Below are 27,723 nucleotides of genomic sequence, written 5' to 3' on the forward strand. Positions count from 1 at the left end.
ATAGCTCACACTGTTCTGGGAGGTGGTGTTCCTAGACCCACTGGATTCCCTCTTCTGTTGGTGTATTTGTGCCTACATGGTAGGGCTATGCTCGCAGAGATGTATGGTAGATATAGCCTTGGTCAAAGTGAAATAGAGATTAATCCAAACAAAAGCAGAATAAGCCACTCTTAACCCAGAACAAGAGGATCTGAACAGGGGCATGTGCTGGTTTAACTAAACTGGCTTAAAGTGCCACCTTTAATTAAAGGGATGCATCTTGCTTTAGGTTTAGGCTGTTTCGTTTCAAGTATGCGTGGGCACCCGTTTTCGGAAGAGGGCCCCCTGTGTGAAATAAGTGCCCACAAAGATGAGAACTGCACCACCTAGGGTGGGAATTTAAACCAGCTGTGTCCCCTTGGTTCCCCTCACTGTACAGACAAGGTCTGAGGAACATCGCTGATGGTAAAGGCTGGGATCTGCCCACTTTGGGGAAGTGAGGAAGGGAGTGCGCAGGGGGCCGGACGGGGCTGGGAGCGGGGCACTGAGGCAGCGAGTGGAGCGTGGCTGGCTGGGGGTGGGAGCGTTAGGGGGCTGGCGGGGTGGGCCGGCAAAGGAGCCGGTAGTGGCGCTCTGCAGTGTAGGCGCAGAGCTCAGCGGCCGCGCTCGCAGGGAAGGAGCCGGCGCCCAGGCGGTTCTACCCCGGAGGGGACCGCGGCTGCAGCCGGCCTCGGGCAAGGCGGGGCGGGCGCAGCGAGGGGAGGGCGGCAGCCCCCGGCGCTGCCTCGCGGCGGAAGTGGCCAGAGGAGGAAATTCCCACTCGGCTGCCGGCTACAGCCAGTATCCCGCGGCGGCAGCTCCCCAGCGCCCGGGCCAGGAGCCGCTGCCGGGGATGTGAAGGCGCCCAACCCCCGGATCATGGCCAGCTCAGGTAGGTTCCCCGCACGGCCACCCCTGCGGCTCGGATCCCAGGAGAGCCCCACCGGGCGCTGCGCCCCCAGCCCGGACCATGCCGGGGTCCCTCCCCGGGCGCGCTCGCCTCTCGCCCCCCAGCGTCCGCGGCCTCCCCTGCCCCCCGCAGAGGGAGCCGCCTGTCACTGCCCAGGTTTTCTAAGACCGCCGCCCCCCACGTGCCCGCTAGCGGGAAAGCGGGGGGCGATGGCTGTGTAGGTTCCCCGCGATGAGACCCTTGTGTGAGCGCTGGACATCCCAGTCTCGAGAGAATAGCTGGCTGCGCCCAGACTGGCCGCTGCACCTGCTGCCTTCCGGCCAGCCTCTGTGCCCCAGGGAACTGCTGCTTGCAAGCCAGTGCCAGTGGCTGCTTCATCCTATGGCTCTTCCCCGCTTGGCCACCAGTGCTCTTCAAAGTGGGCCCCCTGGCCACAGGACCCAGCTGGCAATGCTGTTGGAGTCCGAGGCCATGGGTTAGGTCATGCAGGGTGAGTGAATGCCATCTCTGCACCCAAAAGGTCCACTGGCTAGCACTCAGCTCTTGCCTGTTGTCTAGTTGCCCCCTGACCGCTGTGGATTGACTGTGGGACTCGCCACCTGGGATGCTGTGAAGGCCAAAACTATAACTGGGTTCAAGAAAGAATGAGATAAATTCACGGAGGATGGGTCCATCAGTGGCTGTTAGCCAACACGGTCAGGGATGCAACCCCATGCTCTGGGTGCCCCTAATACTCTGACTGCCAGAAGCCGGGACTGGGTGACAGGGGAAGGATTGAAATTGCCTTGTTCTGTTCATGCTCTCGGAAGCATCTGGCATGTGCCATGAGGCTAGATAGACCATTGGTCTGACCCAGTATAGCCATGCTTATGTTAAGCAGTCTCATTGCATGCCACAGTTAATGCTATCCAAAGGGAAGGAATGGAAGATGCAATTCATGTGGGGCACCGCTGGGAACAGCACCTATTGGATATTGCCTTGGGGAAGAAACCTAACTGTAACTCTTTCTCAGGCTACGTCTTCACTTCCAAAAAGTTTGCACAGCAAGATAAGTGCAGGTTATTAGCTAGGTCACTGTAATCCTGCCTCCTTTTCCCCGGCCTTTTCGAGCATGTCTACACTGCACACTAAGCCCAGACTCTTACTCAGGTTTGAGCCCAAGCTCCCTTTTCATCCACATACAAATCAGTCTGACTCGGGTCGGCTGGCACTCAGGACCCGGGTCCAAGGACCCTGCTAGGGGGTGGGTCAGAGCCCGAGTCCTGCTCAGACGCATGTGCAAATCCTGTTATTTTGTAGTGTGGATGCAGCTCAAGCCACAGCCCTGAAACATCCATGTAATGCAGCATGGATGCGTTAGCATGGCTGTGAGGCTCAAGCCCGGCAATTGTAAGCCCAGGTTTACATTCAGTGTGAAACATCAAGTCCACAAGCCTGGGTCTGTGGTTACAATTGAGTGTAGAGAACCTGCAGTGAAGACCTACCCTTAGGCTATAACTATGCTGAAGTTACAGGTTGCAGTGCAGGTAGGCAGACCTGTACTAGCTTTAATCTTGCTAGCATTGCTAAAAATTGCACACAGACATGGCAGTATGGACCCCAGCAGGGGCTAGCAATGTGAGTACTTACCCAGGGTTCCAGGCAAGCTTCTACAGGTTGCTCTGAAGCCTGTTCTGCCAGACCTGCTATTTTAGCTGTGCTACCTAGATTAAAGCTAGTGCTGTGTGAGCATGCCTATCCTGCCTCTGACTGCAGTGTAGACATACCCTAGGCCTACGCGGGGTTCATGTGTATCACCCAGAATTAGTTAATTCATATTGATATGGGTAAGATGGAATGGTACCTGTGGTGCAGTGTTTGTTTCCTCCACAGCATTACATGGGGGAGTGTAGTGTGTTGGGGGCACACCCTGTTCTTCCCTGTGGAATTGGGCAGGAGGGTTCCACCCCATAACCCATAGGGGGGTCCTCAGGATCTATCTTGCAACACTCATAGATGGCCCAGGCCTTCACAAAGCTCCCTGGGCTCCTCCATGGTAGCCTGCTTCCCTCAGGCTGATGTCTTGGGCTATGCAATTTTTGCTAGCAGAAGCAATATTCACCCTGCTACATCCCACTCTGAATATGGCCGGTGGGGAGAGGAGAGGTACATAGTGCTGACTCAACACTCCTAACGTCTGGGCATACTTCAAAGTGGAAAATCACCCAGGCAACACATCCATCCCCTTGCTTTGTCTCCCACAGTGCCCAGCCACATGGCAGGGTCTTCTATGGTTTCTTGATAAGCTTTCAGTGCCCATTATATGCCACTCTACTCTCATCCACGTGGCTGCCTTGTCTGTCATGATCCTCTGCACCAAACAGCTCAAGGTAGCCTATAACCTATCATAGGCTTTGGTAGAAGAAAACTGATCTCTCTCTCGATAAGAAGTCCATGGCTAAAATTTAATGTCATTGGCTTAGGGCCTTTGACTCCAATGGGAACAGGATCTGGTCTTTGTTGTGTAAGCCTTCATTGCTGGCACTGAATGTGCAAGTTCCCCTTATTGCATTTGCAGGGGAAATTACGTGTTTGCGCTTTTTCTCTTTCTCTAAAAGGGGAAAAAACGTGCCATCTCAATGGTGTGAAGCAACTTTAGCGTTTCACTGATGCATGTCTCCTTGTGATGTAAAAATAATTCAGACTGAAGTCTCAAGGGACAGGCAGGCAGATACCAAAAATTACTTTCTCTTCATTAAACAAAATCTTGTTCGAAGTGGCAAGCAGAACTGCATTAGGGTCACACACTATCTAATGCAAATCTTGTGTTCTTATCACTGAGAGATGATCTTGCTCACAAGGTTTTTATCTGGTTATTTTTTCAGCTATTTCCCCTTATTTTGCTTGTGACACTTTAAATAAAGTGCTGGTTTCCGGGTGCAGTAAACCTGAGAGCCTTTGATAACATGTTAGTTAATAATTATTGAGGCGATTAGGTTGTTGCTTTGTTACACAGTTCAGCTAGAGAATGCATGCTTAGGATTCCTGTATAACTTGCATGCATGAAGGATTCCTGTATAACTTAAACCCAATAGGCCTGGGAGGTGCTGAGCACTTTAATTCCCATTGACTCACTGGGAGATGAGGGTAGTCAGCATCTCTTGGAAATGCTCTCACTCTGAAGGATTCGGACCTATTCATATTAATGTAGTCTTTATATAATATATGCTGTGACTTCACTTGAAGTCACTGGCTATTCTCTTCAACAGGAGGAAAATTGGATCCTCTATCAAATACCAGTATTTGATTCCCTGGAAAATATAATGGTTTTATTTATGCTTTCCATCCAGACAGATCCCAGAGCACGTCATCGACTGATAGTACATATGATGGGCCAAATGCAGCCATTGCTCTAGCTCCACTGAAATTAGTCAACTTATAGCATGGGTGAATTTGAGGAGTACCCTCTCCTAGCCTTTGTTTAGACTGAGCTCCTTGAGGCAGTGACTCTATGTCTAGACTCCAAACGAAGGTGTGATTGGAGCAGGGGTCGGCATACCCATGCCAGCTTTGATCTAGCCAGCACGGGTAACAATAGCAATTAAGACGCGGCAGCACAGACCCTGGTGCGGACACTGTATACGTACCTAGAGTCCCCGGTCGGCTTGAACAGAAGCAGTTCGCCCGTGCTGCCACGTCCTCACTACCACTCTTATCCGTGCCAGCTAGATTAAAGCTAGTGGGGGTATGCGTATGCACGTTTCAATCACACCTTCATTTGCAGTGTAGACATATTCTGCCTCTGAACAGTGCCTAATACAATGGGTCTCCAATCTCAGTAGGAGCTTTCAGGCTAATTTATAATCTTATCATGCAAAATGGAATGATGTTGCAATGCAGTTTGTTTTACAGGGTAGACATTAAAGGGGGTAACTTCAGCTCAAATTTGGTGCAAAGCAACCTTTGACATGTGGACATCTTTCAATGAAATGAAAATAATCTTAGAAAACTAATATGCTCCTGCAGTGATAGCAGTGCTGCTGAACATGGGTTGGAGCCATCAGAGTGTCTTGTTATAAAGTAAAAGAAAACAGCCTTTCGTTCTCTAAGTTGAGCAATGCAGAAATTAAACAGTACCAGAAGCATAAACAAGACTTCAAAGTTCTTTAATTTTATCATAATCTAAGGTAAGGAAATGAGTTTGTGCAAAATGAGAATTAAAAATATTTACTGTCTACTCTCTTTTTACATCATGCAAACTAACCTGTGGAGCTCACTGCCAACACATATAACTGAGGATAGGAGCTTACTAGGAGAAAAGAGGTAGATCTGTAACTGTGGATTTCCTTATTCAGGCACAGCTGATAATTGTTGCCGTGTGCCTGGAAGCATGAGGGTTTATATTCCTTGAGCGTTTACTTTAACAGATGTTGGGCGTGTTAGGGAGACACTGACCTTATGATCAGGTTATGCCATAACTTCCCATTCCTTGCACTTCTCTCTGGCACTGGCTGGTGCTTTTCAATGGCTATTAGCTAGGATGGGCAGGGATGGTATCCCTAACCTCTGTTTGCCAGAAGCTGGGAATGAGCGACAAGGAATGGATCACTTGATGTTTACCTGTTCTGTTCATTCCCTCTGGGGCACTGTCAGAAGACAGGATACTGGGCTAGATGGACATTTGGTCTGACCCAGTGTGGCTGTTCTTATGTTCTTATGTGCTTGATGCTTCAGAATCAAGTACTGGGCCAAACCGACACAGGTCGGATCCAGTGTAGTAAGTTCTGTGTTCTCCCACTGGCAAGAAGGGGAAGTGAGTAAAGAGTAGGCATGGTTGCTGCTGACGTCTTAACTGACTATTTCTAGACTTATGCTTGAGGTTTAGTTTTCTTTAAAATAGTCAAAACTCCTGACTCTCAGACTTAAGAATATCTGTATAAACAGAGTGCTAAAGCATTTGATTATAACGAGGGGATTTCCTTGGTTCTGTTTCCCTGTGGACCAACACTCACATGTTCAACACTCCATCCCACTGACTCTAAACAAGCTAACGTTTTGCAGCCTTGGTTCAGAGGTGGAGCGCTTGTGGAATCCATACATTCGTTACCCTACCACAGGTCTGTTAGGGGGAAAGAGAGGCTGACTAGGAGAATTATGGCTGTGGAGGGCACAGTTGACATGTACTCACCAACAGGTGTCATGTGCCTCCCTGCATAGCTGCTCACCACAGTGTAGTAGTCACAGGGCTCTGGCTATGCCCCCTCTGTAGAGGTAAATGGTACTAATAGAGCTAGTAGCCTGGATGTACTGGCTATCAAATTATGGCTGCATCTTGTGCACAAAGTGCTAGAGGAAGGAGGCTCCCTGTTCTCTTGTGTCCTTGCACTGATGCGGCCTCAAAATGCTCACACAACTTAAAATTCACAGGAAGGTTTTGCAGTGTTTCCTAAAGACAGTCAGATTCCGGTTTTGCTCATCTGGGAGTTTGTTCCAAAGTTAGATCCTATCAACTAAGAATGTCCCCAGCTCTCATATGCTCTGGGCTGGGCTTTGGGATCTGCATCTTCCCAGAGAAATACAGCTGTCCTAGTAGTTCATTTATAACTCTGGCTTCATTGTAGCTGGGGCATGATCCATTAATTATTGGAGTCTAATAGCTGCTGCTTTGGCCACTGCTAGAGCCTGTCTGCCGACTAAGGAAACCATCACTGCATTGGTTACACTTGGGTCACACTGTCACGCCTCATTTCTCAGCCATAAGGATTAGAATCAACTTCAATTTAGAAGAAAAATAATGGTTTGTCTGTCATTGCATGACTGGGACCCACAGACCCAGGCACTTGTCTGCCTTAATTCAGCCCTCTGCACAAGCCACGATGAAGGCCCTGGATACTTTGGCTAGCTGAACCTAATTTCTCTTGCAAGGCTCCTGGGTTCAGCAGCGCAATGGAATCTTTTGAGGCTGCTTAATTTTGATTGGATATTAATGAATTAAATATGGACATTTAACTTGTGCAGTCACCTGTCTTGATAAATCCACACTTACGCTCAGGGCCGGCTCTGGCTATTTTGCCGCCCCAGGCAAAAAAGCCTCCTGCCGCCCCCCCACCATTTGCCCCCCGGCGGGGAGCGCAGCAGGAGAGGGTGCCGAGCCCAGCCACGGCCCCGCTTCCCCGACTGGGCAGAGCGCCGGGGGGAGGGCAGAGAGCCCGGCCGGGGCCCTGCTCTCCCCAACCGGCTGGAGCGCCGGGAGGAGGGTGGAGAGCCCAGCCGCGGCCCTGCTCTCCCTGACCGGCCAGAGCGCCGGGGGGAGGGCAGAGTGCCCAGCCGGGGCCCCACTCTCCCCGGATGGCCTGAGCACTGCGGGAGGGTGGCCCCGCTTTCCCCCGCTGGCCGGAGCGCCGTGGGAAGGGCAGCGAGCCCGGCCGCGGCCCTGCTCTCCCCAGGTGAGCGCTGTCCCCCTCCAGGTGCCGCTCCAAGCACATGCTTGGAGGGCTGGTGCCTGGAGCCGGCCCTGCTTACACTGTCCCCAGATTACCAGAAGTTTTGCTATACTAAACCAGAGATTGACACCTATTTCTCTTATAAAAGCTTTTTTATTTTTTTCTGATGGGGTTGGGTGCACTGGGGGGTTTGGACACATTGAGAGGCAGATTGAGAGCATAGGAAAGGCAGATTAGGAGAAACATCCAGCTAAAATGAACAGCACTGAAATTAACAATGAAAACTGAACTGTAATCTTCAGGTTTTAGAGTCAATGCCCCATTTTGGTGAATGGGGAAGTTCAGACTTTAAGGATCTCTTTAGACGTGGGGATATAACACTGCATCAGTTCACTTTGGCTCACCCTTCAAGGCTTTCCTCACAGCCAGAAGTGCTTATATTCTAGAGCATGAGTATGAAACAAACAGTGGAGAGGCATGGGCTCTCCTGGAATAGGAGGCTCTGGCTGTAATACTGACAGATGCTTTGGTGCTGCCAGAAGGCTGAGTGTTTGCTATGTTGATTCCTTCTCTCCAAGCACAATCTACTAAACTTCAGGCAAAAAGCTTCCTTCGTGGAAGTTAAAGGAGAGGAGGTCAAAACTGGGCTTGCAGAGGAGAGGATCTGAAGCTTGAACTATGGGGTTGCTGTTGTGGCTCCATACTGTAGGCTCTGGGGGACTGAGCTGACTCATTTCAGCTACACACACGCACATGCCGCCCAGGCAGTTTGCATGGCGCTAAGAAGCGAACAAACGCCTGACCCCCATGAAGACCATGGTAGCTTCCCGTAAGTCTTGAGGCACCTTGTCTAAATAAAGATGTTTCTTTTTCTAGGTGTGCTATATTTAGCGCCGACTCCTTCTCCTGAGCATTTAACTTATAGGACACACTTAGAAATCTGCAAAGTCCCTGTCATCAATTTGAATTCAGTTTTCACCTTAAGGGGACTTTTTTTTCCCATTAGACTCTTTAACTCCCCCCTCCTTTCTTCCTCCTCACCCCCACACAATCTGAAAATTTCCACCTGTGACTTGTCTCACTCAAAACAGGGCCGGAAATCCCCCTCTCCCCTGCAAGGGTGGCTCGAGAGAATGGAAGAGCTACTACTCGGATTTTAGAACAGGAAATGCAAGTACAAGTTTAGCTATCCTTACAGCTGTTCTGTGAATGCAAATGCCACTTGTTCATTCTCTCTGCATCTGCTCTCCTAATGTTCCATCAGGTTCTGCTTGTTTCACAAATTAGAAGACACGAGAATTTGCTTCTCTGCTCCAAAACTGAGGTAAGATTCTGGCTGCAGAGCTTAATACTTCTCTCTGCTTTCACCTTGCATCTGCACAGGAGCCCCTGGGGGATGCGACGTGCTGATTGTGTACGCCAGGGATGCCAGTGAATGGTGTCAGTACCTTCAGAACCTCTTCTTCTCGTGCCGGCAAGTCCGAAAGCAGCGGGTTCTGAGCTACGAAGTGGAGTACGGGGCTGCCATTCCCTGGGAGGAGTTCGACCGATTCAGCAGCAGCCGATGCATCATTGTGTTGCTGTCTGCCGAGCTGGTGCAGAACTTTTACCTCCCTGATGTCCTTGGGAGCCTGCAGGAAGCTTTGAGGCCCCCGCACAAAGTGGTCAAGCTGTTCTGCGGAGTGGAGGATTGTGATGACTTTTTAGGGTTTTTCAAGGACTGGGCCCAGTGGAAAGAGCTCACCTATGATGATGAGCCAGATGCCTACATTGCAACAGTCAAGAAGGCTATTTCAGAAGGTAAGGTGGCAGGCTGGGATTCATGGCTCTTTGGTCAGGGGAAGGGTGCATGTTATTACTGATCCCTCTTTGGAGCTGTTCACATATTCTTCTGAATTATAAAAATAAAGCCTGGCCTATAATCCTCTGTAAATTCAGGAGCTCTCCAGATCCATTTTCCTCCACCCCACCCACCAGTTCCATGTCAACAAGCTGCAAAGCATTTGGGAATTTGGATGGCTTGTTAGCGATTAATATTTGAGGGTTGCCTGTGTAATGGGATGTGCTGTCGAATGTTTGGGAAGCTAGCGTGTCTTCAGAGGTCTGTCCATTCTTCACTGCTGTGATACTGACCTAGGCTCATAAAAAATAGGAGGCTGTTCTGCTAGGTTAGCTTGTCCCCACTACAGGAGCCAATGTATGATTGTCCTCTACAGCAGTGGTGCCCAACCTTATTACATAGGAGGGCCACATAAACCTAAGTACGATCTTGTGTGGGCCAAACAGATTCTATATATTTTAATAAGATGTAAAGTCACCTGTATTGATTTATATTTTAAGTTCAGCTTTTTTTGTATGTATTTAGATAGGTTGTTTCTGTGTACAGTGTTGTCTGTTTACACACTTATGTAAACTAAAATGATGTAATCATGCCAACAAAAAGTTAATGAATCGGCCGTTAGTATATTGTGTTGAAGCAGGCCAGGGGCCTTATGAGATGGCCCGTGGGCTGTAGGTTGGGCACCCCTGCTCTACAGTATATTGTCCAGTACTGTCCTTTAAATCATAGGTGCAACAGCATTGGAAAATCTGGACAATAGAGAAGACACCAGCACTTGCTACAAATCCACTGCAGTTGTATTTAGCATAGTCATAGCAGTTCAAAATAGCAACCTTGATGCCTCTGGCACTATGTTGAGCCAAGCAGTCTGAAATGACCAACCCCCCTTTCAGTTCACAAGAGCTAGAGATTCTTTAAGTGCAGAATTGGTAATGGACTCTAAACTAGAGAGGCCTGAGCCACAAAGTTCTGACTAGGTCTAAACTTCCCCAGACTCTGGGGATCTTGATAGGAGAGAGCCCTGAACAAGTTTTTATGGACCCAAATCATAGAAACTGTTGTGGGCTTTTGTGGTCAGACTACGGCCTAAAGTCAAGGACCGTGCCACATGGTGGCCAACTCAGGCCCAGTGTTACAAGGTGCTAAACACCCTTCTCTCCCAGTAATCTCCATGGCTGTTGAGCGTCACTGGCACATCATAGGATCGTAGGGCTTATCTACACTAAAAAGTTCTGTCTCTTTGATTATAGTGGTTAAAGTTATAATTGAAGCAGTACAACCTCCTAGTGTAGACAGTGATACTAGTGTACAGGTATCTTACACTGGTATAACTGTTCCCATACAGCAAGGAGAGTAACTATACCAGTAAATCATCTTTACACAGGTATAACCATAGCTAAAGCCATAGTCATAGACTGCGTCCCTCAGACCACTGCTCAGGCCACAGTGGAGTGCACATACAAGCCCAGTTTTGAACCCTCTGTTGAAATCCACAGAAATCACTTTGGATTCAAAATTGATAGACTAGATATGGGGCCAAGGTAGAAGTTGTTCTTCTAAACTTGATATGAATGGGGTCAAAGGCAGCTAAATTATTGCACCCTGAAATTAGAGACGTTACCAATTGTTTTGCCATTCTGCATCAAGGAAAAGCAGGAGACAGAATTTAGTGTAGCGCTTTCCCCTGGCTGAGTGCAGCACCAATATTTAGCTGATGAAATTGATTTCCAAAGTCACTATCTCTGTGGGTTTTGGACTGTAGGTACAGATTATTAGCTCCAGCAATCTTACATTAGCATGTCAGAGCTGGAGAACAATGACCTCTGAATGGGGGCAGGCAGGAGCCTCTAGATTCTGTTACGCAGAGATTGATCTCAAGGTGCAACCTGACTGATGAGGCGGATTGTTTATGGGGGGGTGAAGGGGACAATATTAATTACAAGGCCCGTATGGGGACCAATAGCTCTCCAAAGACGTGCTGGGGTTTCTCCTGTCCTGCAAATATACAGAAGCAAACAGGAAGGGGAAGGAGCTACTCCTACTTATCTCTTCTTCCTTCCAAGTGCCCAGTTCTCCTCATTCTTCCCCCAGACCCTTTGGCCCAGCATTTTGAGGGAGTGGAAAAGTGACGGGGGAAGAGGTGGCTTCTGTAGCAGACAAACCTGTGATTCTTAGCAGTGGGACTCCCTCTTGTCAAATCATAGAAGATTAGGGTTGGAAGAGACCTCAGAAGATCATCTAGTCCAACCCCCTGCTCAAAGCAGGACCATGCAAGCGCTCTTTTTTAATCCCCTTGGACATACAGCATATAGATGGAGACACCCAAAGGGAGAACAGGAGGCCAACATCCTCATCTGAGGCATCTGCCTTCTCCTCCTCACACCCTGGAGTTGTCTCACTTTGGACAGTAGCCAGGCATTAAGTCTTGGGAGTGGGGCATAAGGACCCTAGGCTTGGGGCGAGGGTGCTAAGGGGAAGTGCGGGCTGTGGGTGCAAAGAGGGATGTGGGGATGGGGAGAAGCAGATGTGCTGAGTGGGTTGGGGCGGATCCACTCACCCCGGTGGAGCCCTACTCCCATGTGCCTCCCAAGGTCATTGGGAGACAGGCTCCCATCACCAGGAGCATAGGAAGTGTGCTGTAGTGAGGCTGCCCTCCTGCAGCCCTGAGGAAGAGGGAAGCCCACAGCCTCTTCCGCACTCCTTGGTCTCACATTATAGCAGCTATAAAAACCCCAGGGAATGCTCACTAGCAATCAAGGTGGAATTAAGGTTAAAGATGCTTGAGTCAATCAAGTGCAAAGTACAGATTTTAACCTTGTGGAGAAGGTTTTAAATACCCCTGTTTGCTGGAAACCATTCAGGTTATGGTTCTCCAAATAAGGGACTCACCCACTGGAACTGTGTCCCAGAGACACCAACCTCAGTGCATGCAGAGTATTGAAAGTGTGTGCCAACGGCCTTGTCTCATACAACGCGGGAGTCTCACTACCCTAACTCTCGTTCTCCGTGCAAGCACTCTAGTGTAATCATCTGGGCACATATAGGACACATGTGGAGACATGCTAGCTCTATCTAATTAGTTGGATACCTGGCTGGCACAGGGAATCGGGAATGATCTTGCAAGGTACCGAGAACCTGCTGGAAAATGCCAAATGCCCTTGACACCTTTCAGGACTAGCCTCTATGATGAAGTAAAGGATTCCTTTCTGTATTCTGCACTATCTAATGGGAAACTTGTACAACTCTTTGTGGGGGCGTATAACCGTAAAGTAGCAACTGCTGTACAAGTACATTTCTTGTTGGTAAAATACTAGGAGTCTGACTTTTTCAAGTTCAACCTTAATTCTTGCTCCATAGATTACCTTTCAATCTGACAGGCAAACGTACTGAAATCACTGATACTTGCCTGCAGCCTTTAGTACAATTTAATGATGATTTTTAAGGCAGATCATGTTTTAACTGACTTTTTTGCATAATCAAAATGGTCCATACTTTTTTTATTTGTCTTACTTGAACTCAAATGCATATACCACCACTTGGCTTTATTCTACCTATGCTAAATATTTTGTCAGAAGAAAAAATAGTTTTAACTATTGAGTATTTTATTTATACAGCTCTCCTCAGGGAGTCTCTCCTAGTTTTCTCAAAGCAATATAGTATCTGCTACGCTGGCTTTACTGGGTTCATTTTAACATTAGAGTTACAGAAACCCTACTCCACTGAGTTCTAACTCGCAGGATGGAGTTTGGGGCTGTTGGGGGTGCATGGTGGGAAACAGTTCTAAAGGACTCAAGACAGGGTTCCTGTCAGCCTGATAGTACGAATTGTAAATCTGTCCAAGGTGTGCTTGTTTCAGGGCAAGAAATGTTTATCTCATGTAAAGTCTGTGAATTACCAGGAGTCCAGCTGCTCTAATGTTTATTTCAAAAGGGAAGAGATCCCCAGGTGTACAATAGTACATAGTTCCTCTTTGGGTGGAATGGTGAAGAACTGCCTTTCAATTGATTCTACAGTGTCACAATAGAATCCGCCATGAGGTTTAGGTGAAGTCAATTCTTAGGTAATTGAGTTAAAGTGCATTTTGAGAACTGACATCTTCCCAAGCGAAATATGGGGTAGAAACATAGTCCATGCCTCCTAGTGCTAGATGCCACACTACCTAGCAGAAAGGGTGGCCTTGTGGTTAAGACATTGGCTGGGCCTTAGAAGAGCTGGGTTTGACTCCAGTCTCTGCAACATGCTTCCTGTATGATCCTGAGTAGGTTACTTAACCATTCTGTGCCATGGCCTGCAATTTTTTACTGCTGTTCTGTCTCTTTCCCTACCCTGTCTTCTATTCAAATTGAAAGCTTTTAAGGGCAGGGACTCACGGTTTGCCCTAGAAGAATGGGCTCTGATGTTGGTTGAGGCCTGTAGGTGCTATTGCTATAGTTATGGGTGCACTAGAAATGTACCCATGTCTCTGACACACCTGCACATGCTCACAGCACTGCAATGGCAGCATGAGCATAAAATGAAAAACTAAAACCATGGCAGAGTAATTAGGGAAAGCTTGAACTGTCTGTTAACTGAGAATTCGTGAGGGATTGATTGGCACATATAATAATGAGCCTCACAATGACAAGTAACTGGCAGCAAACTATCTGTCGGCTCTAGGGCAGTTTTTCTCTACCTTTTTGATACCAGGGACTGGCTTGCTGCCTTCCTAACCTGTGTCCGGGAGATTTCAGGGACCGGCGCTGGTCCATGGACCGGTTGTTGAGAAACATTGTGCTAGGGTAAGAAGGGCTGTCAGCATGTTCATGTTGTGTTTTTGGGCATTGCAGTATTGCTTCAAGTGCAGCTGTCAGAATGTGATTCCGTTTGGACAGTGCTGCAGACTACCACCTGTATCATCATAGGCCGTGAGCTACTTTAACTGCTCTGCTAGTTCTGTAGAAAGTCAGAAAAGGAGAAACTCTTGTTTTGCCTTACTGATGGTAAACTGTGCACTGCTCATATTGAAGAGAGAGAAGCTTTTGAGCTTACACAGAGCTCTTCTTCTGGCCTGTGTAAACTCAGAAGCTTGTCTCTCTCTCCAACAGCAATTGGTCCAATAAAAATATTACCTCACCTACCTTGTCTGTCTAATATCCTGGGACTAACATGGCTACAACAACGCTGCCTGTGGCTAATGACGCATGCTTGCAGAGGCTGGTGGGAGCAAGGTGATGTGTGTAGTTAGAATGGTATGGCTCCTAAGTACTGACAAAACATTAACTAAAGGAGATATGGAGTGTTCCAGTTACTTTCAAAGCTCTGATCCCCACAACACCTACTGATTAGCTCATTTCACAAAACTTTCAGTAAGCCAAGTGAAAGCTCAGAGGTCAAAATCTGGGAAAGTCAACTGCAGCCAGGGGTTTAGTGGCTTCTTGCTTGGAATAGGGACTCTTCCCAAAGTTGCTTAAAAATGAATTAAAGTTCTCCATCAATACACTTCAGGCGTGGAGGAGGAGTGGAACTGAGATGTAGTGCAGGTATCTGGGGAGATCTGTGCTGAGACACCACACAAAGTACTCTTCCAAGAGAATGTAGGTTAGGGTGGCTGCTGGGTGTTTCCAAGGAAGTCTTGCACGGACAAAAGGAGTGTGGGAGAAATACAACAAGGAGGCTAGGAGGAAGGCTGGAGAGGAGTTGGTGAGCAGGAGGAAATGAGCAGAGATGCAGATTGGGCAGGAGTTCTGCAGAAACTTGAAGGCAAAGAACTTGAACCATGGTTCAGAAAGCTAGTGAATTAACTGAAAGTTAAACTGTACCAAGGTCTGAGACGTGCTGTGTTTAGTCGTGGACCACAGCAGGAATCACTGATCATTTAAGGGACTAGTGAAAGCCTTTAAGGAATCACATATTGGACTACCAGGGCCAGAAATGAATTTGTGCCATTTGAAAGCTGTGGGAAAACGGGCTATGAAACTTTTAATCCTAGCAGGCTATGAAATAGCACTGACAATCTGTCTTACTCAGTACTGGGTTCGCTTACCTTCTTATGATCACAGACCTGGAGAATAAACTAGTTTACAAGCTTCCCATGAGCTAAAGGCCTCATCAGACTTAAATTACAGGAAACAGGCTGATGTGCTATAAATGGCTCAATTTAGTTGTGGGTGGGAAATAAAGTAGCAGAAACCACATAAACCATGTCATGTGCAGGAAGGATAGTGAGGAAGTGCATGGTCTTCCTGGTTCTTTTTTGCTGGGTGGGTGAAACTATGAATGAAACTTCAGAGCAACTGGTCTTGCTTATCCAAATGGATTGGTTTCTACTCAGCACATTGCCAAAGTTTCAAAGTGCTTATATTTTTACTAGGGCTGTCAATTAATCACAGTTAACTCACGCGATTAACTAAAAAAAAAATTAATCGCGATTAATCGCACTGTTAAGCAATAGAATACTGATTGAAATTTATTAAATATTTTTGGATGTTTTTCTATATTTTCAAATATATTGATTTCTGTTACAACACAGAATACAAAGTGGGCAGTGCTCACTTTATATTATTATTTTTTATTACAATATTTGCAAATGTAGAATTATGTACAAAAAAAACCTGCATTCAAAAATAAAACAATGTAAAACTTTAGAACCTACAAGTCCACTCAGTCCTACTTCTTGTTCAGCCAATCACCAAGACAAACAAGTTTGTTTACATTTATGGGGGATAATGCTGCCTGCTTCTTACTTATAATGTCACCTGAAAGTGAGAACAGGTGTTCGCATGGCACTTCTGTAGCTGGCGTTGCAAGGTATTACATGCCAGATATGCTAAACATTCGTATGTCCTTTCATGCTTTGGCCACCATTCCAGAGGAATGCATCCATGCTGATGATGCTCATTAAAAAAATATGTGTTAATTAAATTTGTGACTGAACAACTTGGGGGAGAATTGTATGTCTCCTGTTCTGTTTTACCCACATTCTGCCATATATTTCATGTTATAGCAGTCTCAGATGATGACCCAGCACATGTTCTTTTTAAGAACACTTTCACAGCAGATTTGACAAAACGCAAAGAAAGGATCTAGTCCAGGTTTTATTCATAAACATTTGTTATAGTGAAGCTCTCAACCCTTAGACTTCAGTGCTTCAACTGACCACCAGCTGGCAGCGGCAGTTCCTGCTCTTTCATTGGCACTGGTCACCACTTGCAATCATGCAGAGGCCGGTAATGGCCAAACTTGAGTTTCACACTTCACTCCACTTCCTGGTAGAAAGTCCACCCCAGCCCACCCACCATTGGTACCTAACTGGCACGCTGTTAGCAGGCTTAGTTCAGAAGGCTGAGGAACGAATGGGTCGTAGAGGCTATCTCTTTCTCTACACCCGGTGGATATTTGGGCCAAGGCAAAGGAGTACAGCAGCAATGTAAGGGACTTATGTTCTCTCTATTCTGTAGAAAATGGAGCCCTTCAGTTGGAGTGCTCTTAACCAGCTTTAATTTAGGATGTCTGTCTAGGACTATCCAAAACCAACTTTTTAAACCTGAGACTAATGGAGCAGCTAATCAGTAACTCTACTTACTCTTTGCCACTGGGAGGAGAGTTACAGAAAACAGTTTGATGCACATCCACAGTGCTGGATTATCTCCTACCCTCCCTGTTTCAAGTGAGCGATCCCTTCTAACACGCTGGGGCAGATGGGCCTAGCAGTGTTAATATGTGGGACGAACAAACCCCTTGCTAATTGCCATAAACATTGCAACCAGAAAACTCAAACAGATGCATTGATCGGTGTGTGCTCAGCTGCTGCCATGAGTGACAAATGGGGTCAGAGTGACTGAGCACATTGTGTCCATGACTCCTTCAAAATCATCCAATGGCTAGCGCACAAGCCCGTTATGCAGCTGCTGCTCCCAGGAAGATTCTATGTTGCACTGACCTTCCTGCCAGAGAAGCTGTTGGACATTGCTCTCCAGCAACGACCATTCACTAGCTGGAGGTTGCTAGAGGGCAATGCACAGTGCTGTTGGCCCGCTCCTTACAGTAGGGAGAGAGGGTTCTTCGTCCTCTCCTGTGGCTGTGTCTTGAGGTCCTACTGGCCTGAGAATGGCAAGCCAAGCAAGCTGCCTGAGCCTGCCTCCCCAAGGGGGCCTGACATTTAGAGAACTGGGGTGACCCTGCAAATAGGAAAGATGCTCCTTGAGTGAGAAATGGAGCTGTAACCCTTGAAGAAAATCCATGGAGACCGTAGTATCTAGCCCAGGGGTTCTCACAATAAATTTTTTGGTGGCTGGTGGCCGCTATGACAATTTTTAAAAAAATACTTAATTAACTTTAGGAAAAACAAATAAATATGCATATATCCACGTCCAAATCATTATAATTTATTTATGTAGGGTTTTTTTTGAAGACTCAATAATAAAAATAATGTACAGTTCTCTATTCTTTACTGGACCTAAACAGAATAGAAACACAAATAAGATGCTTTGCACATTCTTGTCTTTTGTTGTTGTTTCTTTTGTATTTGATTGCATTTTTTTAAAGACTTGCTAGTTAGTAAGTCTGCTGCTGTGAAAGGTAATGTTTGTTAATATAACTTTTCATAGCAGACTTACTAGCTAGCTGGGAGGCTGTGAAAAGTGATATTAACAACTGTACAAATATCAGTTTTCACAGCAGACTTCACTTACTCAGTCCTGCCAAGCCAGGGGACAAATTAAGTCCTGGATGGAGAGATGAGTAGGGACATAGGAGCGATGGGGGGGAAGGATAGGGGGCTGGGGAAGGAGTGGGGGGCAGGGGCAATGCGGGGGCAGTGAGTCCAGGGTCCAAGGCCAGAGCCTGAAGACCTGTGGCTGGGGGACGGACTCTGGAACCTGGGGCTGGAGGAGGCTGCAGGGGCCAGGGACAATGGGGTGTATGTGAGCCCAGAGCTGGTACCAGCTGCCACGAGGCTGGGATCCAGGGCAAGATCCCAAAGTCCCACGACCGGAGCCTGCCACCCAGAGCCTGCCACCCCCCGCCCTTCTAGAGGCCTTGGGGGAGAGGCACTGCTTTGCACGCCCCCCTCCAGTCACTGCCCAGGAGGCTGTGGCCTCAAGAAAAGCCCCTGGTGGCCACATTTGAGAAACACTGATAGCCTGTCCCTAGGGCTGGGGGTCATGCGTGAGCTCCAAGCATTCTCCTGATTTCTGCAGCCCACAACCCACTCCTCTTATGGTCACTTGTCAGTCTGGTGCTTGTCGTTGTATTGTACCACATCGCTCTCCAGCGTAGGGATGGTTCTGTCATAGAATCATAGAAGTTTAGGGTTGGAAGTGACCTCAGGAGGTCATCTAGTCTAACTCCCTGCTCAAATCAGGACCAATCCCAACTAAATCATCCCAGCCAGGACTTTGTCAAGTGGGGTCTTAAAAACCATTAAGGATGGAGATTCCACCATCTCCCTAGGTAACCCATTCCAGCTGATTCTACTTCTTCCCCCCAGCTTAGTGTCATCCCCAAAATTGCTGAGAGTACAATCCATCCCATCATCCAGATCATTAATGAAGATGTTGAACAAAACCAGCCCCAGGATCAATCCCTGGAGCACTCTGCTTGATACCGGCTGCCAATTAGACATCAAGCCATTGATCACTACCTGTTGAGCCTGATGATCTAGTCAGCTTTCTATCCACTTTAGTCCATTCATCCAATTAATACTTTCTTAACTTGCTAGCGAGAAATATGTGGGAGACTGTATCAAAAGCTTTGCTAAACTCAAGATATATCACATCCATCACTTTCCCCATATCCACAGAGCCAGTTATCTCATCATAGAAGGCAATCAGGTTGGTCAGGCATGACTTGCCCTTGGTGAATCCATGCTGACTGTTCCTGATCACCTTCTCCTCCAAGTGCTTCAAAATGGATTCTTTGAGGACCTGCTCCATGATTTTTCCAGGGACTGAGGTGAGGCTGACCAGTCTGTAGTTCCCCGGATTCTCCTTCCCTTTTTTAAAGATGGGCACTATATTTGCCCTTCTCCATCATCTGGGACCTCCCCGATCACCATGAGTTTTCAAAGATAATGACCAATGGCTCTGAAATCTCATCAGCCAACTCCCTCAGCACTCTCGAATGCATTAGATCCAGACCCGTGGACTTGTGCATGTCCAGCTTTTCTAAATAGTCCTTAACCTGTTCTTTCACCACTGAGGGCTGCTCACCTCCTCCCCATACTGTGCTGCCCAGTGTAACAGTCTGGGAGCTGACCTTGTCTGTGAAGATTGAGGCAAAAAAAAGCATTGAGTACTTTTTCCACATCATCTGTCACTAGGTTGCCTCCCCCATTCAGTACGGGTCCCACACTTTCCTTGACCACCACCTTGTTGCTAACATACCTGTAGAAATCCTTCTTGTTACCGTTCTCATCCCTGGCTAGTTGCAACTCCAATTGTGCTTTGGCTTCCCGATTACACCCCTGCATTCTTAAGCAATATTTTTATACTCCTCCCTAGTCATCTGTCCAAGTTTTCACTTCTTGTAAGCTTCCTTTTTGTGTTTAAGCTCACCAAAGATTTCTCTGTTAAGCCAAGTTGGTTGCCTGCCATATTTGCTATTCTTTCTGCACGTTGGGATGGTTTGTCCTGCACCCTCAATAAAGTTTCTTTAAAGGCTTCTTCTGTCCCTCCTGTTTGTGCCACCATCCATGTGTGCCCATCTGAGTGGGATTTAGGAGGAACTCCACTCCCACTTTTCTACTGGTCAGTTAAACCAAAAGTACCATGCAGATCTAGGTGACTTTACTGAAACAGTCCATTAGATGAGCTGCCATCTCACCCAGCGCTAACTGGCCCTGCGTTGGCCCGACTGAAAGTTCAGTTTCCATAGTCCAGCTGTCTGGCCTGGATGGGTGCCGTGGAAGGAAGCTTGCCCTGCTGCTGCCCATGCCATGTTTGGTCTGGATGGAGGAACCCTACAAGCCACTGGAGGAGTGGAACGGTCAGAGCAGTGAAGGGAAGACTGCCATTTTGTACAGTGGGACTTTGAGATGGCCTGCAAGGGGGAACCACCTAGCGACCTGGCTGGAGGGCCGAGTCACGAAGAGGAGGCTGCGGTTCCTTGACTGAGAGGGGTCCGCAGGGTGAGAGGATGACGGGAGAGACATCACCACAGCTAATCTCCAGAGTGACCAGGAGGAGGCGCCATCTGCAGAGAGTGGATTCCGTGACAATGGGTCAGAAACCTGGCAAACTTGGAGCGGCTAGAGGCATTCCATAGGTGCTGTCAGCACCAAATCCTGAGCATAAGGCGGTTTGACTTTATGCAAAATGTCGCAGAGGTGTGGATTTCAATCAATTGCTCATCATATTCAAAAGCAGCATTGCATGCTCTTCAGCCAACTCCCCAGGATGGACCAAAATACCCCAGCACGCCATGCTCTCAAACTCTGCATTGACGCATGAAGTGGTGCACATCTGGATTCTACCTGGCAGAGCCTGTGGGGCCACCCCAGAGATTTGTGGATTTGCAGGATTGAGCCAGATCTGGGAACTTCACTACACAATGCCACTAAAAGATATTACCCACCTATCTTGTCTCTCTACCATCAACCATGGTCACTCTGCTGGTGCAATGCTCCTCAATAGACTATGTATATTTGATGAGGATGGTGGTGTTGGTGCACCACAGAAAGTCAGTGGGACTTAAGGTTCTATGTTACTTTTGAAAATTTTACCCAGAAAAACTCTACAGGAATGTAGATATGAAATAGTCATTAGAAACCTAGGAACTTAGGAAATCCTGTTATTTGAAAGTGGAGATGCACAGTCAACGTTTCTCAAACAACCTTAGTGCTGCCCCTGTTGTGATGCCAGCTGCAATCTTCCCTTCATATCTACTTTGTAAAGCATGCTAATTTTGGAATAAATTTTTTTTCCTAAGAGATTCCAGAAATCCACTGCCAGCGGCTAGCCTACATTTGGAAAAAGCCACTCTACTGGTGCAGTGACTGTCACTGGCCAGTTTGCTTTGTCTTTTTACATAAGAATCTGCAGTTTATGGCTGTGCACAGCCTAAATTTAAAGACACCAGTCTGTGGACTATCGAGAATAGTTTTCTGCAGTGCACACTTCTTGTCAGGGATAGGGATGAAGCCAATTATAGGTTTACGCTTTCTCACCACACTAGCCTTTTCCCTTTTCAAATATGTGCTATAATTTCATTATCTGAGTTCAAAAAGTTTGTACAAGGAGACACTAACACTGTGACACTCATATAGCTGTTGGCACGCTGAATCAGTGAGAAGTGGTCAAGGATTGCTTTTAGTTTGTGTGAGTCAGGAATCTATGAAGTGCCTCTGTGGACTGTGTATGTCTAAGAGGAGATCTTAGTTTGTGGTCATGGCTGGAAGAAACCCATTTGTAACAGATGGATAAGGTGTTAGTCTGTTTCTCTGGATGCCTCTGTGGGGTATAATTAATGGTCTTTGTGTGCATTAACGGTACATTTTACCTTTATATAACCCCCATCACTTACAATACAGAACTCTGAAGTTCCTGGGTTTCTAATATCTGTTATTTATAACCACACTGCTTGTAAAGAATGTTTATCCTTCTCTTTCTAATATGTTCACCCAATCACAACTCCTGCTTAATGACGCTGTGTAGGAGTTCAGGGTTTTACCTACTTGCAAGCTTTGGGAGCATGCTACCCCGCACAGCTCCTACCCCATGGAGCAAATTCCCATAGGACCCCAAAATTGCCTCAGATATCACCACTTTCTGTTCCCAGGGCCAGGGCAAAGAAGTGTATCTTGCAGGTCAACACAACGCAGCAAAGAAAATTAACATGAGAACTCACAGTTTTCCCCTTGGACAGAAAAAGGGAATCCCATGACAAATGCTGGTCATGTCGCTTCATGCACTTTTGAAGCCACTCTGATACCATATTAATAAGGCCAGTTTAAGAACCCAGACAGTGTATTTCCATACAACAATGGAACTATGCAAGACAGGTTGCTCCACAGGGCAGTGAGAGCCAGAAAATGGCAAGGAGCAGACACTACATGGTCTCTAGGAACTCCTTAGGGTTCCTGGCTCACCAGCCAGCTTAAGTTCCCATGTTCCTTTGCTCCCATTAGCTCAATACTTTGATTTCTGCCCCTTCCTGTCCCTGATTTGCCTACTTTCATGCCTCCCTGAAGTCCAAACAACCTGCTGCAGAGCTTAGCAAGAATCATAGGCTTAGTGCAGAAGTCAACATCTGGCCCCCAGTTTCTGGGGCTCTCCTAAGAGCCACAGTAGCTCTTGAGGATTTTAAAGAGTATAAGGATGTCTATTTGGAGTGAAATCCCCACTGGGAACATGTAGGAATTAGGGGAAGCCAGTGTATGAAGACTCCAGGAAGGGAGCAAGGGTGATGCTAAGACCCAGCAGGGCAAGGGGAACTTTGCAACTTCCATAGGGCTGGAGGGGTCTCTGGGGCCATGTTAAGTTAGAGATGCTTGTGTTGGGCTCTGGTGAAGCACTGCTGCTGGTGGCTGCCCCCTTCCAAATATTCACTCTATAGTAGCATTTCAGGCAATTTCTTGCTTTATGGCTCCACGATTCTTCATCCTTCTCCTTGAACAAAGGAATGGTCATGCCAGAACACATCATGGATCTGTCATTTCTGACGTTCCATCTCCAGCCATGGCCAGTGCTTGGGCTGTCAGAGGCTGGCACAATCCAGCCATAACACTGGATGTAGTAAGAGTCCTTCCTGCATGACAGACACGAAGCAGCTACTGCTGCAAAGAGACACGCTACCAAATTCACTGTCCGGTGGAGAGCTCAACACCAAATATGGTGAAGAACACCTGTAAAAAGTGTTGCAGCAGGCAATAAGATCTACACTGTACTTCTGTGGCTCTGTTACAATGTTGTGGCTGCTGTGGTTCGCAGCCGTAAAGATTTGCATTTTAAAATATTTAATTTGGGTCAACTATTGCTTTTTTTAAATCTCATCCACAAAAGCCACAGTCCAGTCATCGAGGCTATCTTGGACTCTGCTTCTCTTTTTTAGGACAATTAGAAATATATCTGAACCCAAAAGAGAGTGCTTTATATAACTTTAGTTCTTCTGAGAGCTTCTCATTAAGATGTTGCAAGGTAAGGCTGGTGATCTTGAGTTAGTTAAAGTGCAGTGTGCAGAGTCAGCCTGAAGGAATGAGCAGAAGAGTAAATACCGACAGTGTTTCAGAAGGCGTCCATTAGCCAACAGGAGATTTCAGAGAAACACTGAATCCTCAGAGTGCCCTGCAACTAAAGATCTCAATGCTGACATCCTCACAAGACAGACTATTCTTAGCTTCATTTGGAGTACAGGAAATGAACAGAGCCATTCATGCTGTACTTGATGCCTAATATGTGCCAGGCTTTAGGTACCCAAGTTTGAGAAGTTTGAGCTACATGATTTGCCGAAGCTCATGGTCACTGGCAGAGGCAGGAATAGAACTCTGGGACTTGACCGATCACTTGGAGATCTCTTCTATACCTACTGGATTATCAAAACCCCAAAATGCACTAAGCTGACTGTGTAGGAAGTGGGGATTCTCCCTCCTGATCAGCCCCCTCATGGTAAGTTTATACTTAAAGCATGAAACTGGTACCTATGCTGCAGCTTACGTAGAAATAAACAGCAATTATTGTGGTGTTACGTAACTTGGAAGAGTCCTGCCACACTGTGCATCTCAGGCCTCTTGCAACAATGAAACGCAACTATATACTGAGTTTGTGCCATTAGTGCTTATTGCTAATCTCCCAAGGCATTTGCTACAATAGTTTGTTTCATGGGTTGCAAGTAACCCACCTTATGGATCAGACTCACCCCACCTTCAAAGGCTGTTAGGAAGTCAGAATTTGACTATGATTTTTCATGATGTTGATGACATTACCCCAACCCTCAATATTTAAATTTATTACTGGCAAGAAGTGCTGGATTGACAGCCCTGGAAACCCAGGCCCGCCATCTACTCCTGGTTCCAGCACAGGGGCCCTCTAATCAGCAGCCAAGATCTGCACTCCTTCCTTGTTGCTTTTCCCCTGAGCCTTCTCCTACCTTCCTGGCTTCCCCCCTCTCTGGGTTTGTCAGCCCCTCAATTCCTTCCTCCCATGGTGTAACTGTGGACTACCTTCTGTGGTCCCAACACACCTCCCTTCTCCCAGGGAGTGACTGCAGACTACCACCCTGCAGCCTCCTTCTGTTTCCAGCTATCTGGCTTTATACGCCCCCTCCTGTTGAGCCAGCTGAGCCTCATGTCTGATTATTCAATCCCTGCTCCCTAGCTCCTCCTTCAGGTGTTGCTTACAGGTTAATTGGGCCTAATTTACCCTCTCAGGACCAGTGTGGGGAACACCCCATCACACCCATGTAGCAGGACAGGTAGTAGAGGGGTTGGATAGATCCTGAACTCTAACTCAGCGCAAAGATGCAGGAGGTGGTGAGACCTATTTGTCGAAGAAAGTCCATTTTGCTGCAACCATTTGAACTCTGCTTGCAGCCTCGTGGGGGTCTTGGCACCCAAACCACTTAGTGACAAGATTTTCAAAAGCATCTGATAAATACTTTCACCCACAACTCCAGGTTAATGGAGCTTTTGGAGAGGTCTGGAAACTCTTCTGTAGTGCTAACATTATAACAAATAAGATGACAGCCCTTGCTTCAAAGAGCTTACATCTTAAACAGATGGGAAAGAACTAATCTGTGCATTGAATGTTCCTTTATTGTACATAATTACTCAACAGGAAGCCCTGAATCAGTGATGGTTATAACTTGATTTTTGTCACTGGGAAAAATCCCCAGGCAGGCATGTGCTTTTTGATGTGTTGCCTGCTCTTGGTTAAGTGAGGCAGACAGAGTGAACCATCTGTCACGCACTCTTGACGTCTGGGGCACACTGTTCATAATAAGATTTTGATATAAACAAACAGACAAAGCCAACTGCAGGCTACAACCCAGCCCTATTACAGCTGCGTCCTCCCTGGAAGGACTTATTCAGGGAGCTGTTCTTCTGCCCCAGCTTTCCTTCGAGGGCCTTACTGCTTCTTCAGCTCTCACAGATGTACACACTGGAGCGAACTCCCTGTCTGCTGGTGTTCAGATGTGACTACTGCACCCTGTCCCAGATCAGCAACTAGGCCTCTGCCCAAAAGGAGCAATAAGGATAACTGACAGGCAAAGCAGGATTCTGTCTGGACAAATAATGGATGAATAGGGATAGCCCTATCTGGGCTCTACATGTGTTTACCTGGCGGCAGGAGAGGATAGCTCTCCAGCATTACGAAGGGAAGTGTATGGCTAGGTTTGTAAAGAACAGTATTTAATAAATGATCTTGGAGTCATGTCTGGAAGAGGAGGCCCCCTTGCTTGTGCACCTTGGTTGGGTTTGGAGGGAAGCCCCCGCTGGATTCAGGTAGGCTGTTGCACTGCTGGTGTCTTCGAAATGATGCTAGTGGCCCTACTCCAAGAGCAGGACTAAGAACATGAGAATGACCATAATGGGTCAGACCAACTGTCTGTCTATCCTGGTATCCTGTCTTCTGACAGTGACCAGGGCCAGATACTTCAGAGGGGATGAACAGAACAGCAATTATCGAGTGATCCATTCCCTGTCAACCAGTCCCAGTTTCTAGCAGTCAGAGGTTTAGGGATACCCAGAGCATGGGGTTGCATCCCTGACCATCTTGGCTAATAGCCATTGATGGACCTATCTTCCATGAACTTACTTAGTTATACTTTGGCCTTCACAACATCCCCTGGCAACAAATTCCACAGGTTGACTGTGCATTATGTGAAGAAATACTTCCATTTGTTTATTTTAAACCTGCTGCCTATTAATTTCATTGGGTGACCCCTGGTGCTTGCGTTATGAGAAGGAGTAAATAACAATTCCTTATTTACTTTCTCCACACCAGTCATGATTTTATAGACTTCTATCAGCCATCGCTTTTCTAAGCTGAACACCCCAGTCTTTTTAATCTCTTCTTGTATGGAAGCTGTTCCATCCCTCTAATCATTTTTGTTGCCCTTCTCTATACTTTTTCCAATTCTAATGTATCTTTTTTTGAGATGGGGCGACCAGAACTGCACATGTGGTATTCAAGGTGTGGGCATACCATGGATTTATATAGTGGCCTTACGATATTTTCTGTCTTATTATCTATCCCTTTCCTAATGGTTCCTAACATTCTACTAGCTTTTTTGACTGCCACTGCACATTGAGCTGATGTCTTTAGAGAACTGTCCACAATGACTCCAAGATCTTTTCTTGAGTGGTAACAGCTAATTTAGATCCGATCATTTTATATGTAGAGTTGGGATTATGTTTTCCAATGTGCATTATTTTGCACTTATCAGTATTGAATTTCATCAGCCATTTTGTTGCCCAGTCACCCAGTTTTGTGAGATCTCTTTGTAGATCTCAGTCAGCTTTGGACTTAACTATCTTGAATAATTTTGTATCCTCTGCAACCTTTGCTACCTCACTGTTTACCCCCTTTTCCAGATCATTTATGAATATGTTGAACAGCACTGGTCCCAGTACAGACCCCTGGGGACACCACTATTTATACCACTATTTACCTCTCTCCATTCTGAAATCTGACCATTTATTCCTATCCTTTGCTTCCTATTTTTTAACCAGTTACTGGTCCACAAGAGGATCTTCCCTGTTATCCCATGATTCCTTACTTAAGAACATTTGGTGTGGGACTTTGCCAAAGGCTTCCTGAAAGTCCAGGTACACTATAGCCACTGAATCACCTTTGTCCACATGCTTGTGGACACACTGAAAGAATTCTAATAGATTGGTGAGACTTGATTTCCCTTTACAAAAGCTGTATTGACTCTTCCCCAACATATTGTGTTCATCTACAGGTCTGATAATTCTGTTCTTCACTATAGTTTCTACCAATTTGCTTAGGGTTACCATATCTCATAAATAAAAAAAGAGGACCCTCCACGGGCCCTGGCCCCGCCCATTTCCCCACCCCCTAGTCCCACCCCAACTCCGCCCCTTCCCCACCCTAACTCCGCCCCCTCCTCCCTTCCACTCCCAGCCAGGGGGAAAGGGCTGCCCCAGTGCTACCGGCTTCAGGGTTTGCCGGGCAGCCCCCAGACCCTGCGCCCCCAGCTGGCGCTTCCCCAGCGCAGCTGGAGCCCGGGAGGGGAAGCGCCCAGCCGGGGGCACAGGGTCTAGAGGCTACCCAGCAAACCGTGAAGCCGGTAGCACTCGGGCTTCGGGCAGCCCCTATGCCTCCGGACCCTGCGCCCCCAGCCGGGCACTTCCCCTCCCGGGCTCCGGCGGCGCAGGGTCCGGAGGCACGGGGGCTGCCCGAGGCCGGTAGCGCTCGGGCAGCCAGGCTCTTAAACAGAGCTGAAGAGGAGCAGAGCCTCCAGCCACGGCGGCTCTACGTAACTTACACTGTGTAAGTTACACAGAGCCGAAGAGGAGCAGAGCCTCCAGCCGCGGCGGCTCTGCTCCTCCCCGACTCTTCGGCTCTGTTTAAGAGCCGGGCTGCCCGAGCGCTACC

At 47.2% G+C, this 27,723-nt stretch overlaps 1 protein-coding gene across 2 annotated transcripts in view; it reads left to right on the forward strand.

Moving 5' to 3' along the window:
- The first annotated feature begins 598 nt into the window (after positions 1–598).
- PIK3AP1 (phosphoinositide-3-kinase adaptor protein 1) overlaps positions 599–27,723 on the forward strand; it is a 78,019-nt gene continuing 50,894 nt past the window's right edge. The window contains exons 1-2 of one of the 2 annotated variants that reach the window (XM_034776389.1): positions 599–910; positions 8,734–9,150. In XM_034776389.1, coding sequence (XP_034632280.1) covers positions 898–910; positions 8,734–9,150 — 430 coding nt within the window. In that variant the 5' untranslated portion in view covers positions 599–897. Of the gene's footprint in view, positions 911–8,733; positions 9,151–26,840; positions 26,931–27,723 lie in introns of those variants that run through there. The other variant, XM_034776390.1, reaches the window with a different exon arrangement.

This window comes from Trachemys scripta, chromosome 7, assembly GCF_013100865.1.
Source record: "Trachemys scripta elegans isolate TJP31775 chromosome 7, CAS_Tse_1.0, whole genome shotgun sequence".
NCBI lineage: Eukaryota > Metazoa > Chordata > Testudines > Emydidae > Trachemys > Trachemys scripta.